The following is a 16918-nucleotide window of genomic DNA, read 5'->3' on the forward strand; positions in this document are numbered from 1 at the left end:
AATGGGCATTTACAGATTTGCTAGGAAGGGTCTTCCTGTCACGTCAGCGGAATAACAGCAACATTATTTATTTATCCTGCTATTTGTCTTGGAGTTGTATGTTGCTGTGAACCTTCCTTGTACAATCAATAGCAATAACAAAGTCCCTGGTGGCTTGCACGAGGTCTTTGGCATGCCTCCCTTTCCAAGAGCAGACTCCTGTCTGAAGCAGGCCTTTCTTGTCGTTTTAAGGATCTAAGTGTAGGCTCAGTAAAAAAACTATGTGGGAGCCCAGTTTGTAGCAGAGAGGCTTTCTCAACCAGGAAGGCTTGCAGAATTTCATAGTGACATTCATTTGTTTGATGAGCTCTTTGTCTCTGGGAGAAGCGTTTTGCCAACAGACAGGGCCAAGGTTTGGAGACTGAAGCATGGTTTTTGATGCAGCTCAGATTTCCATTCCAGTGTGCCAGTGTCTGGACCCCATTTCAACACCAAAACCCAGCATAACTACTGAGAAGCACATTTGAAGGTGAGCAAATGAAATTTTTAAGAAGTTTTACTCAAAGAGAAGGAAGAAATAGCTTAAAGGAAGAAACTGGGAATACTGGAAAAAAAATGATATCAGGAAAAATGTATCGTGAAAACTTTCGAGTAACAGAAATAAAACACAATAGGAAAACTTATTCTAGGATTATTTTTTTTTAATCGTAAAAATTTATTTAATGGTAGTATTCTCAGAGAAACTGTATATGCTGCTTTTTATCTGGGGTTTTTTTGGCTGAACACAGATCTTTCAGACTAAAACATATGCCTGTTCTTCATTCTTTCCTTCATTTCTTTGGGCAAAAGTTGAAGGTTTATAGCTCACAAGCAGGAGCCTTATGCTGTCAGCTTCTCTTTAGGACTTCATGCTGTGAACACAGTCAGATGGCTTTCTGCCTTCCCTGTCCCAGCCATGCCTCCCTCATGTCTGGAATAAAATCTTGACATTTTTCCCTGACATCTTCTTATCAATATCAATATAGCTGAAAAGAAACGTTGATCTCCTCCTGCTTCCCTCTAAGACATCCCAGATACTGCTTTCGGAGTTACTGTAGCAACCTCCTTGTTATCTCACTTCGTTTTGGACTCTGGAGCTCATTTTGCCTCTGGCTATGTCTCAGCCTTACTGAACTCTTTCTGAGTTCCATTTTAATACATGTTTTCTGCCAGTCCACAGACCTGAAATCCTTATCTCAGCTTGTTATCTTGTGTCTTGACTACAGCAATGTGCCTTCAGCTGGCCTTGCCAAATGCAGTCATGGCCTGCTCCTATCTGTTCAAAATGATGCTGCAAACAATCTTCTGTCTTGCCCCTTTGTGTTGTCCTCATTGCATCTCCCTGTTGACATCACACATGAGCTGTACCTCTTGGTTTTTGAACTCCCACATGAACTTTTCTCTCTCTCTCCTGATGCCATTTCTTGGATGCAGAAGTGTCAACACCAGCCTCCATCATCATTATCATCTTGTTATATTTTTTGTAAAACGCCCCTAGTTCAGATCATGCTTTCCTCAGGCTTGGTAGGCTTTTTGAGAGCATTACCTGCTCTCCATATCATGTCTTCAGATTCAAGTCCTGACAAAGTTTGTGAGTATGGGTGAGATACTGACAGGTTGGCACTTCTGGTTGCTTGTTACAATATGTGATATTGCCTTGTTGTTTTGTCGTCCTTCCCATCTGCCCTTATCTGTCTGTTTTCTGTTATCTTAAACTCTTAACTGTGTGGAGGAAGGAGAGTCTTTTTTACTTTCTCCTCATGCAGGGTCTGTGATAACCTGAGGCTGAGCTGGGGCTTTCAGCGATACGGTGGTAGGAAGAGCAATTAAGTTACACATAGCAGTATTTCCTTCAAAGGCAAATGAGCTTTAATTTCCAGTGAAACATACAATCCACGATCGAAACTTAATAAGAGAGTACTTAGTGTAATAAATTCCAAAGCGCTGAAAAATCTCATCATTTTGGGGATCAGCATTTCTCAGATCCAACCATAAGCTATTTGTTTGGAGTGGTTTAGCCACTTGGCTGTTGTAAAAGTGAATAAAGTAAATGGCAGTTGGATTTTGATCTTCAGAGTTATCAGGTTTTGTTTGATTTGAAATTAGTATAATGATCTTAATCTATAGCTTATTTGCCTTCTCATTCATGTGAATAATGAGATTTTAAAAGTTTTTATCCAATTTATTCTAACCCTCTTTTCTTACTTTATTCTCAGTTTGTTTCTTTGGAGATATTACGAATCTTGAGCTTTGCAGTCAGGTTGGTTTTCTTCCTCCTGTAATTTACCATAAACTATTTCTTTCCAAATGATTGAACTACTATTTATGCAGACTGTTTTAGTGAACTGTGGTATTTTCTTCTGTAATAGGTGATGCCATGTTGAATAAGAAAGTTGAAATTCAGTTCAGGTGTTCTGAAGCTGTTTGTAAGCTAAATCAGGGGAACATGGCGAGCAACACCTCCTGCTTACGATATTTGGGGTTGTATTCCATCAAACTTTTCTATATTCTGTTTGATCTCTTGCTGATTAAACAACTATAGATATTAAACTGCATTTTATTCTTGAAGACCACAACGCCTTTGTGCCTTTCTTCTATTTAATTTGTGCATTAATTGAATGCATATCCTAGTGAAACAGGCGCTTCAGGTGATTCAGAATTTGGATGATCATAATTTTACATATTCAGCTCTTAAATTGACCATAAGGGTGTGAATAGACTGAAACTGAACTTAGACATTACATACCTTACATACCTCATTACTGATTTTCCTTCATCTACATATTCACCACTATTTGGTGAGAACAGGTATGTTGATCTAAGCAGTATGTCCTCAAGGAAGGAATTCCTGCTCTTGAGAGGAAAGATGTCCCTGAGACATTAACTGGTGCCACTGTGAGGGTTCTTCACTAACAATTTTCAAGTATCTGTCTCGTAGGTGATGTAGTGCAACTTATAGGCAGCAGGATCCGTGTTGCAAAATGCAGAACACCTTATTTTCACTGTGATATATCATAAGGGGTTTCATTACTTGCATAACAGAAAGGATCGAGGGCCACATGAATTGAAAAAGAGTATTTGGGGGGTTCTTAGATCCTTGACATCTTGTGCACTTTTAACAAAATCGATTTATGATTGATGGCTGCTTGACCTTTGCTTTTCCTCGTTTTTTTTCAAGCAAAAAGTAAATTTAATAATTGCATTCTATTTGAGCTCAGCTATTACTAGTAACAGAAAAAAAAAATGACCTTTGTGTAAGTATTCTTTAAAGGGAAATGAAAAACATGAGGATTACGATTATTTGGTTTAGGAATACTGCACAAAACCTGCAAATGCCAGAGAATTCTGACAATTTGCCAATATAGCTTAAGTGGCAGAATATAACTGTAGGCCTATCTTTGGAAAATTGGCCTTTGCTATGAAGTTTACTGTATTTGCAATCCGTATTCTATTAGGCTATTATTCAAATAGGTCAATTATCATTAAAAGTACTTGTCAGTGTGGTAAGAGGTTGAACAGGGCACAGAATTTCCTCTGGAATATTTAACAAAGATATTTTCAAAACGACACAACCATTTCTCTCTTGAAGTGAAGAGTGTTTCCTGCAGTTAGATGGGAGCGAGTTACTTCATTTTCTACGTCAACCAACAACAATAACATGAAAGCATAGCCTTGTTATGGTATTTCAATTCCCCTTTTCCTAGTTAGCAGTCCTAATCAGTCTCTGAATTTATTATGGAGAAAATAAAAAAATGAAGACAGCACCATTCCAGGGTACTGAACTGAGGCTTCAGGAGACTCCTTCCAGTTGCCTTTGTGCCAGTTCCTTAGTCCCTAGTACTCCTCATCCAGGTATAAACAATATTAAGATAACCACGGCAGTTAAATGCAGTTCTACTCTTTTTCTGCTTTTCTTAATGTCAGCGTCTGTCTGGGAGCTGACAGGTTCAGCTTTTGTCTCTTAACAGAGGAGCCAAACATCTTGCTCGTTGTAACTCAGCCCCAGGGACAGAAAGAAGAATCTGTGTCTTCTCTTGCTTAAAGGTAAATTTCAAGGGAAATAAATTTTCTGAAAATTAGCACTTTAGTTTTTCCACACAGCTTCTGCACTGGAAAAGATAACAATGTGTTTGTAATTGGGAAAAGTGTTATGGGGTAAGAGCCGGAAAAAAGGTTCAATGGGCTTTAGAAAAAACAACGCGTGGAAATCAAACCAAAAATATAGCCACACTAAAAAAAAATGCTGGGAAGGAGTATTTAGGTAAGAAAAGGAACTGGTAATAAAATATTTTAACCAGCTCTAATTCAGACCAAATATTTTCAGCTTGACAAAATCTTCTCTCCCTTCTGTCATTTGATAGAAGAACTGCCTATACCAGGAGACAAGAATTTGCACAGGAGTGGTTTTCAGAGAAGTTAGAGATAGATTTGGGAATACAGTCCAATAATTTCTCCTCACATCCCCTGTGTCCTGGCCTGCAGAGCAGAGTCCAGGCGTGTGGCACCAGCTCACACCAGAGCAGAGCGAGCGCTCTGCCATCACACGTGCCTTTAGCCAAGCTTTTGGTGTCACTTCTTTTGAGATGGTTTTACATAGTAATTTATCTGGTCACTTCAAATACATCAGCTTAGCAAGCAGAGCAAACCTGTATCCATTCTTTCTTCTCTTGCTTCTATACTATTCTGTTGTATATCCATTTGTGCTTTCCAGCTGTATGTTGAGTGGTAGAGAGATACCCTTTACAGTTTAGTAAGTATGAATGTGTCATACTGTTGATATCAAAGATGAAATCTGTCATCACTTATTTCTTAATAATTTCTTTTAGGCCTCCTTTGTCTGTAAGCCAAGCTCATATTCTGGTGGTAACCCACCTTTGTGAAAGGACATTTTCTTTAAATCTCAGCTCCACTTAGTCATTCTTTATATTGTAAAAGTGGCAGAACTGTTTAATGAAAGTGGGAAAAAAAATCAAAATATGCCAGCCTTTCCCCCTCACTACGTTTCCATGGTGCCGCGCTCATATAATACACGGTGACATGTGGCCCTGGAGAAATCTGCAGTCTTCCTGGACTGACACCAAAACTGTACACTTCTGTTAATTCAGTAATATACAATGTAGCAGATACAGAATGTCTTTAATTTTATTTTATCTTTTGATTTCTTATTTTGCATCCTGTCTGAAAATACTTTGACACTCAAACTTTGTGTGATGATATTCAGAAATTCAGTGCTAATTAATGCCGCTGTATTTCCTGGATTGCTTAGGACCACAGAGAATTGAAATGCAGTATCTTCTGTGCTTGTTTATCCATCATTTTAGCTTTCTGTTTTGTTACACTTGATGCAATTTGGCCAGCTACGTTTTTCTTAATTTCCCCCATGCAAATAATTGTTAAGCATTTATTTATGACCCTTTAGCAGTGCCCAGGAGGCACGTATGACTTTCCTTTCCTAATGTGATTTGCCACAGGAAGGGTGTTACTTTCTGAGATCCAGGGGTAAGGAATGACTGTTTATCTGCTGGTGTGGTCTAGATAGTGTGGGTAGACTCAAGTCTGAGCAAATACCAACGCATAAAGCGCCCTACACAAATTACGTTTTTTGCAGGCCTAGTCAAGCAAATGTGCTCCACTAAGGCAATGGGCAGGGGAAACAGAAGGTAGGATGGGGATACATGACCTGTGCTGCCTCGGAACGCCCCACTCCCTCATTAGTTTCACAGACCATCGACAGTGAAGCTCTGTGGTGAGAGGTGGACTGGCAATAGCATTCATGGAGCTGATGAATAGTTCCTTACTGCCATGGAGAAAGCCTCAGGAGCAAACAAATGGTGCAGTACCACTGAAATCCCACTTTCAAAGTGTTGGGACATGAGACTGATCTGGCTTTGCCTATTCTTCTCCAGTGACATCTGAGAGTTAGACTGTATGCTTGATCCTCACCTCTTGTAGTCACCATTTCAGTTTTTCTCCAGAATTGCCCTCTTGTTTTGGTCAGTTTCCTTATGAAGTATGTAAGGGTAATACCAAAAGTAGATAATGGAATTCCAGTTTCATGATCCACACACGTACAGTTCCAGCTACCTCAGATACAAAACGAACCACTAGTCAGATAAATTAAAAACTCTGTCTGAAACACAAGTCTTGAAATGAGATGGATTAGGAAGCTCTGTGAAAACCCCTTGCCTTGATACCATCATCTTAACAAAGACATCTGTTTATATGTTGGATGTCTAAGTCTTTATTTTATCCCTATCTTTTCATTAATCAAATGTACTGAGTAGAAGCCTGGCTGAAAAAGATGAGGAAGCTTTAGCAGAATCAGGCTCAATAGGAGCCAAGAGTGGGCTCTCGCCACTATCCCGGGAAACCGTTTACTGGGCAACACAGCACGATGTCCAGCAAACAAGGGAACGCTGGTATTCCTCTTTACTCAGTGCTAGTGAGGCTACTCCTGAAATGCTGGCACCAGTTTTGAGCTCTGTGGTTCAAGAAGACTGTGGAGAAACTGGAGAGAGTTCAGTGGATGATAATTAGTGGGGACCGGAGCATATAAGGTGCTGGTGGAGCTCGAGGGAGTTAAGCTTTGATAGGATGGCAAAGAGGAGGCCAAGGGGCAACCTAGTAGCAGCTTGCTTGAGGGGTGGTTGTGAAGACAGATCCAAACTCTCCTTAGTAATGGCAAGTGATGGAAGTAACAAGGGACAACAGCCACAAATTATGACTGGGAAGTTTAAGCTGGGCATTAGGAAAAACTTTCTCACTAAAAGTGCCAAACCAGAGCCAGCTGGGTAACACACCAGTTACCCAGCTCTATCTTGGAGTTTTTAAGACCTTGATAGACAAAGCCGTGGCTGACTTGATCTAGTGTTGGCAGTACTCGTTCTTTGACCGGGGAGTGGGACTAGAGGACCTGCAGAAGGCCCTTCCAACAAATGTTCCTACGAGTCAGTGATTCTATGAGACCAGTTAGATTTTATTATGCACATTGTGACATATTAGACTGCTTATCAATTAGATAAGCTACAGACATCAAGCTTGTAACAGAACCAGGATGATATACATGTTAAAAACCTGCATGGTATTGAAGCAGCTGCACCTTAGCCATGTTACTTTTGTTCAAACGCTTTCGTAGTTTGCGGTACTATGTTAGAGGCTTTATCCCTTTTCCAGGGACAGTATACAAAAAGAATCTAACATATTCTCCTTGGGCATGCACTGTCTTTCATTGTTCTTTCTTCTGTTCAGGTCTTCAGTTTTCAAAGCAGGCATTAGCCTCGGTCCTGCTGGTTTAGATGAGTCTTGTGCGTTACTCTGTGTTAAAAGGCTGCTTTTGTCTCAGCTGGACAGCCTTTCACAGACCTATGGTAAATGGCTTCCCTCCTGTAGTAGTGGTTGGTTGGTTTGGTTTTGTTGTGGGGGTTTTTGGTTTTTTGTTTGTTTGCTTGTTTGTTTGTTTGTTTTAATGAGAAAAGATGTATCAGAAAGTTAGGAAACATCCATATTTCTTTGATAAAAAGTCAATGAACCTTTCTGTAAAGGAATTACTCTAGAGAGACTACTGTGTTTGTTTCACAGGAGAGCAGAGGTAATGAAACAGCCTCTACTTCCTTGTCTTCCTAATTCAGAATATTTGCATGTGCTGAACTGAGATTTTGATATTGAAAACACAGGTCATGAGGAAGAATGCCTCTGACTGTGTATCTGGACCACACCAAGGTCTGGCAAGGACCCCAGCACTCGGATTTTGCTTTCCCTGCCCTTACCCCAAGGCTCTGTCTCCTCTCCATCAGCGCATCTTGCTTGACTGACCAAAAGAATCTGCCATGGCTTTACCATACCCACTATTATGTGTTTTGTTCCAAGGGGAAGCCTACAAAGGCAATTTCAGTGTAGCTGCTCCTCAACTTGTTTATGGAGTGAACATGCCACATCATGTGCCATGACTCTGACCCTATACCTGGATGTAGAGTTACAATCAGTTCCTGAATCACACATGGAGGTGATATCTAACCTCTGAGCCTGTAATGACTGTGAGTATCTCTTGACTTCATGAATAGTTTTCACAGTTTAGATCACCAACACTCACTTAACTGGGTAGTCACTGAAATGCATCAGTAGCATCTCATAACTGTTGGTAGCTGCATCCCAGCTAAGAGGAGTTGCTGTGAGTATTTTTAGGGTCTTCCTCCTTGAGTCAGAGTCCTGGTCTAGTCTGTAGTGGCTGTTTAATACGAGAGTACGTGCTCAGCTCTGAGTCCAGTGCCACTGCCTAAGTCACACTGGTTTACTTGAACTCACTTTTTTCCATAAACACCTCTCAAAATACATTATATACAGAAACAAGACAGCTTACTGTACTAGTGTGCTGAGTTTTCTGTGTAGGTGTAGCATTACAGACTCAGCAATTCAGAAGTTACTGAGCTCACCAAACAGGGGCCTTTATGCCCTGTGTCTTCATGCTACTTCATTATTTGCATTTGCTACCGTGTACCTAAACATACCTTGCATTTTGCCAGCTGGCCCTTTCGATTGCTTCCCATGAAACACCTGATTGCAGTTCACTTGATTTTCTCTTATGACTGACAACCTGCTTCAGATTTGCGGGAATTGTCTTAGTGGACTTTATTGTTCACTGCAGAACTGCATGTTGGTAGCTAGTTGCTAAAAAACCTGACTCAGAGTGAAGAACATGGTAGAGACCAGCACATACATAAAGATTTTGACCTTTAATGTAATACATGCTATAGTGTTCTAATTGCTTCCTTTGTGGTTTGCTTCCAGTATTTCTGAATGGAAGCTGGATTGATGATGATGCCTAGTTCAGTCATTATTTTTCCTCTTTTGACTTGTCCATAATAATAATAATAATTATTATTATTATTATTTTTAACCAAGATCTCAGTTAATTAAAAAGCAAACAAACCTAGACAATGTGGAAAATGTATGGTGGAGGTAGCTAAGCTAAGTATGAAAGTTAGTATGGAGCTAGAAGCAAAATAAATTGCAGTATTGCTTTGGTGTCAGCAATGTGTAACCATTAAGTGAGATTGGGAAAGCCAGAAAGGAGAGTTTTACTGACACAAATAAGTAAACACAGAAATAAAACCCTGAAAGGAAAATGAGCACACAGACCAAGCAGCAATAAACAAACTGTACACAAGATGAACAGCCAGAGAAATAAATAAGCCAAACCCAAAATAAATGCCAACAAGCAAGGCAGATGCAAAAAAACAAGCAGCTGTTAAGAGAAAAAGAAACTGAGCAAATGTTACATACAACTGGAAGAAAATCCCACTGCATGGGATTTCAGGGCTATATGCTAAAATGTCCCAATTTCTGTGAGAAATGGGAGAATTTTAATTGTGCAGACAGTATAGCTGGACACCAGTTGGTGGAGGCTTTGAGTTATTAGTTGCTGTGATTATTTCGTTTATTTTCTTGAAAGAGCAAAGGCTTTTTTCCTGATGTATGTGGCATTTGTGATGCTGCCCACATGCCTTAGGGGCCTGTACTTGTGAAGTCTGAGCAGTGAAGGATTCAACTTTTGGTAGAAAAACTGGTGCTCAAAGACTGGTGGAAATACTGTCTATCAAATACAGAAGATTTTTATCTAATAAATTATTTTTAAAACATCCTGCTTTGGTTTTGGTTTTCCCCTCTTCAGCTATTCCATGTTATTAAAACTTCAATGCTGGATGAAGACTTTACTTCCTGGATCTTACCTCCTGCGCTATAATGGGTGCTACTGGAAGAAAAAAGTCATATATATTTTTAAAATCAATGTATGTCTTTTTTCTAAACAAAAATCTTTCATGTTACTTTTTATTTGTTATTAAAGTACTGTTTTTCTTTGCAGTAGAGAAAATTATCAAACTTTCAAATGTGCAGAGAATTCTGACGCTTCCACTTCCATCCCATTTTTTTTCTACACTTATACAAAAATAGTTATTTAGTTGTACTATTTTGCATTTGAAATGTGTTTTTCTACATCACCTTAGATGGCATTCGTCTCTACCAGAATGTCTACGCTGTTTATTGAAGAATCCTATTCAAAAGAGCTGTGGTATCTGTAAATGTTGGGTTAAAACCCCCATTATCCAGGTATCAAAGGCTGAGATAAAAGCACAGATAAAAACCCAGATTCAAGCTCATTTTGATTTCCCATGTTCCTCTGTAAACCACATTTCTTTTAGGGCAGGAAACAGAAGTACATAGACAGAATTCACGGAGGGTGGTTCCTGCTGGAACACGAGTGAGAAGAAAATCATGGGTTAATTCAGTGTTTTGGAAGAACAGCTGGAAACACTGAAGTTCTTTGCCCCTGCAGGTTATTATGGCACCCGGAAAATAGCTCAGTAAGATTGATCGGGCTATGAAAGACTTGTTTAGAACAGGGTGTTCACACAGAAGCTGGTTGAACACCAGCTTTTTTTAGATAATTTCCATCTTCCCTGTATGACACCCGTTTCAGCTACTTCCTTGGCCATTCCATCATATACAGATGCATTGTACAAAATACGAAAAAACACAACTTCTTAGGTGGTTTGAGTATTGATCGTGAGAGATGTGAGTTTACTGACCTCTGCCAGCGTCTTCTATGGTCTTGGGCAAGACACCTCGGCATTAATTCCCAATGAGTAAAGTGCCATTGTCTTATGAAGATGTTGTGAAGAAAAACTCTATGAAAAAATGTGGAGCTCCCAGCTTCAGTAGAGTCAGGGCCACATAACGAGTCTTGTGGATATGGTCCTACAGTGCTTTTTAAAAATGTGTAATGTGCTGGGAGCTTTACATCACAAAGTGTGAAACCCATGTTATCAAAGGCAGATGTTTTCTAAGCTTTCTGAGCTATTCTTTTTAATCTGTTGCACACAAGATTTACATCTCATTCAAGCTAAATTTATGTGTTCACTAGAAATGTGAACTAACTCATACTGCTGTTTGTAGAAATATTTGCACTTTCTATTACACATGTCAAAGCAGTGTGCATGATCCATAGCTTCAAACATTTAACCTATAAAATAATTGGGAGTCTAGTCACTTCTTAATTAAAATAACCTGGAAGTATTCCATTTAATGACTTCACAACTGGCATCTAAACATTTGCTTCCAGCTTTTTGGTGTTATGTTAGATCAGAACAGAAATGTCTGCAGAAAGCAATCTTGAAAAGTTGTCTTTATGTATTGATTTTTGTAGTGCTATTTGAAAAAGTTGGATGCATCTGAATATAGAAATATGGGTACATAAACAATTTTATTACAGCAGTGATAAAAGACAGTATCGTCTCTTTGGTAGTGCTTTTTAGTTTTTTGTGTGTGGTGGTGGTGTTTGTTTAAGGATTCTTATGACAAATGAGTGTCTCACAAATACAGAATCAATGTGTTTTGGGCAATTTTTTCTTGGTTGCTATATATGTTTTGTGAGTGTATCTCTGGAGGATCCTTCTAGATGAATTGAGGCAGGGCTGCTACAAGGGGAAATGCAGTACGGGAGTGCTGGTCCGTCTTTACATTAGCAGACTGGGTGAGGCCGCCCATCCGTCCAAGTGACAGAAATATATTAAAGTACTGACTTAGTTGAATTTGATATGTCATTGAACAGTGGGATCACTTGAGCTTAAAAAACCTGGCACTGACATTTTAGTTAGCTTTTTTCTATTTTGGAATATGTTTATGCTTAACTCAACGTAATAATAGAGAAAAAAAAAATGTTTTGGGTTCTTGAAACAAATGCCTCACATTATGGGATCCTGGTGTAAATATAAGCTGCACTTGTGGGCTTATATTTGAGTTTCAGCAATTGCTGAGGCAAGCATTGCATTCTGTGCAGAAAGATCATTACAGTATTTTAGCCATTGGTTAGTGTTTTGGTATGCTTTCTTTTTCAAGAAACATTTCATGGAAGAATACCAGTTCCATGAAAATTTTGCTAGAAATATTTACGTCTCAGTTTCGAGGTGCACTTTTAGAGAGGTAGCAGAACAGTTTTGCAATCCTTAATATGAAACTCTTAACCTGAAATTCTAAGGTTAAGATCCACAAGGAAAAGTGAATAATTGGAAACACTTAGAAAAGAGGAGCCCTCCAATACATGAAAAATTCTGGCCAAAAAAAAAGAAAATACAGTGTGTTCCCAAGATTTTCCTTGGAAAATCTTGCAGTGGTTGGACAAAATTGCCACCGTTATTATCTTAAGACCAGTAGGAAAATCATTTATAAGCCTTACTCCAGGCTTTAACTCTGGCTAAGACAGCATCAGTAGCACAAAGCTACAAACTTGGAGCTTAGTTATATTTTGTTTTCCTTAAAACGGCAGCTTTGATGTGAATACCCATTGGAAGTAACTGCTCGTGAAAACTTTGAGGTGGAGACTTGTGTAGGATGTTGATGACATCTCCACTGGTAGACATGCTTTAGACAACCTTTGCTGCAAAATTTCACCATTGCTAGAATGTAAGTAGCTCTATAATTGTCTCATATTAAAAAGCCTTCCTGAGATTTTCTCTGTGTCTTTCAACCTATGTTCAGTACATGAGATGTTGTAAAAGTGACTTATTGAAAAAATGAATGATGAAATAGAAAATCTGAGTAAGATTATAGATTCACTGAAAAGCTGAATTTTCATGTAGAAAATTCAAACAGTCTTTTGCAAGCAGAAACTGGACCCCAGGACACCAGAAATCTGTCTGCAAATCCATTCAGATATAGGATTTTTTTTTAATGATTGCCTTACTTTTGAAAGATAAACTTCTCCCATCTAAAACCATTAGAGAGGTTACCAGGAACCATTGATTCCAGCCCACAAGGGGATTTCATAACGCAAAAGAGGGGATTTTTCAAAGGATTTTTGGCAAAGCCTTTTCTGCTATTGTGTCTGACTGTATTGCTTGCAGTTGGGAAAACACAATGTTCTTCCACAGTGATGTGTGCAACATCATGTCAGGGGAAGGAGATGGCTAAAGGAATGGGAGGCAGTGTTGATGTTTTGCCTTTAAAATAAGACGAGGATGCACTATACATAAATCATCTAACTTGTTGGAATACTTCATATTAGGAAAAAGAAGTGTTGGGTTTTTTTTTTAATTTTTAAAATGTAAGAAAACTATGATGGAGACACTGCATTAGTGAGGAAATAGAATAGTATTTTACAGTCCTGACAAGTTAATGTCTGAACCGACATCTTTGTACAAAATTTCAGGAAAAATAAAGGCGCTTTCAATCTAAGAGCACACTCTATATTCAGTAAAATCGTAGATTATTCATGTATATTATAGAAGCTAGATCATTAATATTAAATAAGTCAAAATGTTCAAAGGACTTCTTGAAATTTAAATAGTACAGAACACATTCTTCAGTTAAATTCATCTCTGTAATTCCCATGATCCATAATTATTCACAATTGAGCACAATTTTAGCAGTTTCAAAACGTATCCAGGTAATGTGTGTTGAAAAGTATTTAACATAGGAAAGAGTAATTTTTTTTTTAAATTGGATTTCATAAAACACAACCATTGTAATAGGCCTGTGAGTTAAACAATGTGGAGCGTGCCAGTCACACAGACACCTTAATACTCTGCTTTAATAGGCATTACTGTGGAAATGTTACACTGACAGAAGTGAAGGTGCCTTCTGCAGAGAACTCAGCATCTAAATGGTACACGGAGAGAACTTTCTGATATTTATATTGTTTTTGTCTTCTAGAGTATCAGGGCTTCAGGGCTGGTGCTGTTGGAGACCATTCTTTTTGGATCACTTCTTCTGTACTTCCCGGTAAGTCAAACTGTGATTTTTATTATTATTTTTTTTTTTAAATTATATCCTTGCTGACATTTTAAAATATTGTATGAGTCACCTTGGTGAAAATATAAATGTCAAAACTATTTATGTCATGATTAGTTTAATCTGACTATAGAATCAGCTGTGTTCTGTAAATATTCTTAAGAATACTGGAATGTTTTATTGTATTTGTAATAATTCTTCATTTTCAGTTTAGGGAACTTTCCAGTGTTTTTTACTTGGCAATTTTTATGTGCTCTGGGTTAAGCTCAGTTTTTGCTTTGGAAGACGATACCTCTCTAAACTGTGCTATGGCAAAAATATGCAAGGTGTGTAAAATGAAGACACTGATTATACCAAGTATTTATCTGGAATGTGGTAAAAAGGAGAGTGATTATTTCAGTGTATTACTGTATTGATGTCTTTGAAGCTAGGTGACATCTGTAATAATTTGAGAAAATAAGATGGTATTATCCCTATGCTGTACGTGGGAAAAAAAAAGTTATTTGAGTCACATTAGGAATATATCACAAAACTCATAGAAATATAGATTGTTTCTCTTTTCAGAAATCACAGAAAACCTGCGTTTTTTAATTGCTACATAAACCCAATATAATGACTAGTTAAACAGGACATTGAAGTGTAAATTGAATGAAGCTGATAGAAAGTAGGCCGATCGGGAGATAGAAACAAAGATGAGATTGTGAATTATTTTAAAATATGTTTGTGTTCACTTTTCCTTAGTAGTCAGAATCTTCGGTGCTTTTATAGACCATCATGTAGTTATTGAGAGACTAGCTGGAAAGCAAAACTCCTCAGCAGTTGCAGAACAGATACCAAACTGTAGTAGAATGAGGTGTGAAGAGTACTATAATGAACACAATTCCTGATGGAGTTTTTATACATAATTTTTTTGAATCATGTGGGCCTTCCGCATTCTAAAGAAAAGGTTTGTGTATTTTTATGATAGTTTTATGTTTTCATCTTTCACTTTGCAGATGTCAGGAAGAAAGAAGTTTTGGGATTTTTTGCATCTTGTACTTGTACTTACAAGATTTTGTAACTTGCAATACCTCTGTCCAGGGTTTTCCGAGCTTCTTTCATATTGTTTTCCAGTGAGCAGAACAGAAAGTCCATGCACTGCGTCCTCATCTGGTGTAGAAAGCTGTGAAGCATTTGCAGAAATTCATAGCATAAAGCATAACGTGAGGGTTTTCCTTTCCATGGCTGTCCCCTCTTTGCTTTCCCACAGAACCCTGGAGCCAGGTAGTAGCTTCTCCAAACAGAGACTCCATAAGAACCAGTCAGTGTTTGTGCAACCTCAACTCCACAGTAGGCCAGAAGCCCCATCATAGCTCTTGCTGTGTTGGCAGTCTGCTCACCTGTCACTGATTCTTTGGTTTCTTTCCCAGTTCTTGTCTTGATCCTCTAATTGTTGTATTTCAGAAAGGATCAACGTCCTTTGGTTGCTGTCTGTCTTCAGCCTTCAGGTGCTCAGCGTCAGGGATGCTGGGTTACTGTCTGGTGACTTGGACCCTGCTGTTAGATGCAAGAGATGGCCATCCATGACCTTTAAATGCTGAGGGAGAAGAGAGGAAAGGAAGCGGAGCTGGGAGGGAGGGGTTCGATAACCGAAGCATCCCCTTAACTTTTTGCTGATAGTTAAACATTCCAGCTTTTCTTTTTTTCACTGACAATAACTATGTTAAATGTATAGCAAGTACAAATGACAGTTTGTCTTATTCTGAGGAAGAATCTTTTGCTGAAAATTCCTGATTAGCCTGTCTCCTAGTTGGGATGTAGATGCTTGGCAAGAGCTTGCCCTTCTCTGCATATCTCATTCTCATACTACGTAAAACTGTCCGCTGAGAACCCATTCTGTTAGAAACTAATATGCAAAGTGTATGACCTGACTTCCCTCTTACAGTTTTATGCTCCCACACTCTTTGCTGGGGCTCTCTTTCTTTCTTAGACATGTAATTACTAATCAGGCTGTTATTCCTACAGGCTGAAACAAAAAAGAGAGAAACATTATAGTTTCTATTTTCAGGGTCTTAGGGGAGGATGTAGAAAGTGTGGTAGTGGGAGGTCATACTAATGTTCAGACAATTAATCCTGATTTCACCAACTGCAAGAATGGTTTTGTAAATAACAAAGAAGATTGAGACTGATACAGAAATATCAGGATTTCAATATCCCTGTCCCTCAGTTCACTGCAAGGAAGATTTCATCCATTTCTGACCCAGGGCAAGAGAGTGGAATATACACTATGAAGCGTAGCCAGAGAGGTCTATATATAATCTTTAAGAAAGAAAAGCCTGTATTTCTGCAACGTGTGATTTATGGAGTGTGAGTCCTTGGAATGGGAACTCTTGACATTTTGCTGTACATGGACAGTATCTAAATGTGCTGACCTGCTTATTGTCTGGAAAAGGAGCACAAAGCAGAGCAGGACAGTGTGAGAAAGGAGGAAAACCCAAGCTCTGAATGGAGAGTCTCATTTGCACCAGCTGACACTCAGACACATGTTCATTCACAGCAAGGTGTAGAACATAGATTATCGATTATCATATTGGTTCTAAGTCACAAAACTGCAAACCAGATCTCCTCCTGGGTTATATTCATTGGCTATGTACTTCTTCCTGGTATTTGCTGGTTTTGTTTCTGAGAAGAACTGGGAATATTCTGTAACTCAGTGATGTAGTTAAAAACTTGGTAACGTGTGCACAGAGGTAGAGTTGTTTCAGCTCTTTGATTTGATTCTCATTGTACATTAGAGGAGTACATTAGAGCTTTAAGACTAAGATACATCTCATCTCTTACACACCCAAATTAGGCTATGTTTTCCACAGCTAGCATGAAATGCATATTAAAATACAGAATGGAGTTCACTAGTTTGGGCCAGACAGGCATCACTGCAGTAAGGTGTTCTTTATCATAAGGCTGTTTTCCTTTTTGTGTTATCTCCTCTTCTATTGTGATTTGGAAGGTAAAACTGAAAAGCTTTACTTTCACACTCAACTAAGTGCAGAAATACACTGCTTGCCTTAGAGCATGTACAATGTAAAGAGATAAAATGACCGCATTTCAGTTCTAAGTAACTCAAATCTCTGTTCATTTA

The 16918-nt window shown here is 38.6% G+C and overlaps 1 protein-coding gene across 1 annotated transcript in view; it reads left to right on the plus strand.

Annotated features, from left to right (window-relative positions):
• GPR158 (G protein-coupled receptor 158) overlaps positions 1–16918 on the plus strand; it is a gene marked incomplete at both ends in the record, with an annotated part of 192890 nt that overhangs the window by 99082 nt on the left and 76890 nt on the right. Inside the window, one exon of the mRNA XM_080340473.1 lies at positions 13723–13791. Coding sequence (XP_080196599.1) covers positions 13723–13791 — 69 coding nt within the window. The remainder of the gene's footprint in view (positions 1–13722; positions 13792–16918) is intronic.

The sequence above is a fragment of the Nesoenas mayeri genome, assembly GCF_963082525.1.
Source record: "Nesoenas mayeri genome assembly, chromosome: 2".
Classification (NCBI taxonomy): domain Eukaryota; kingdom Metazoa; phylum Chordata; class Aves; order Columbiformes; family Columbidae; genus Nesoenas; species Nesoenas mayeri.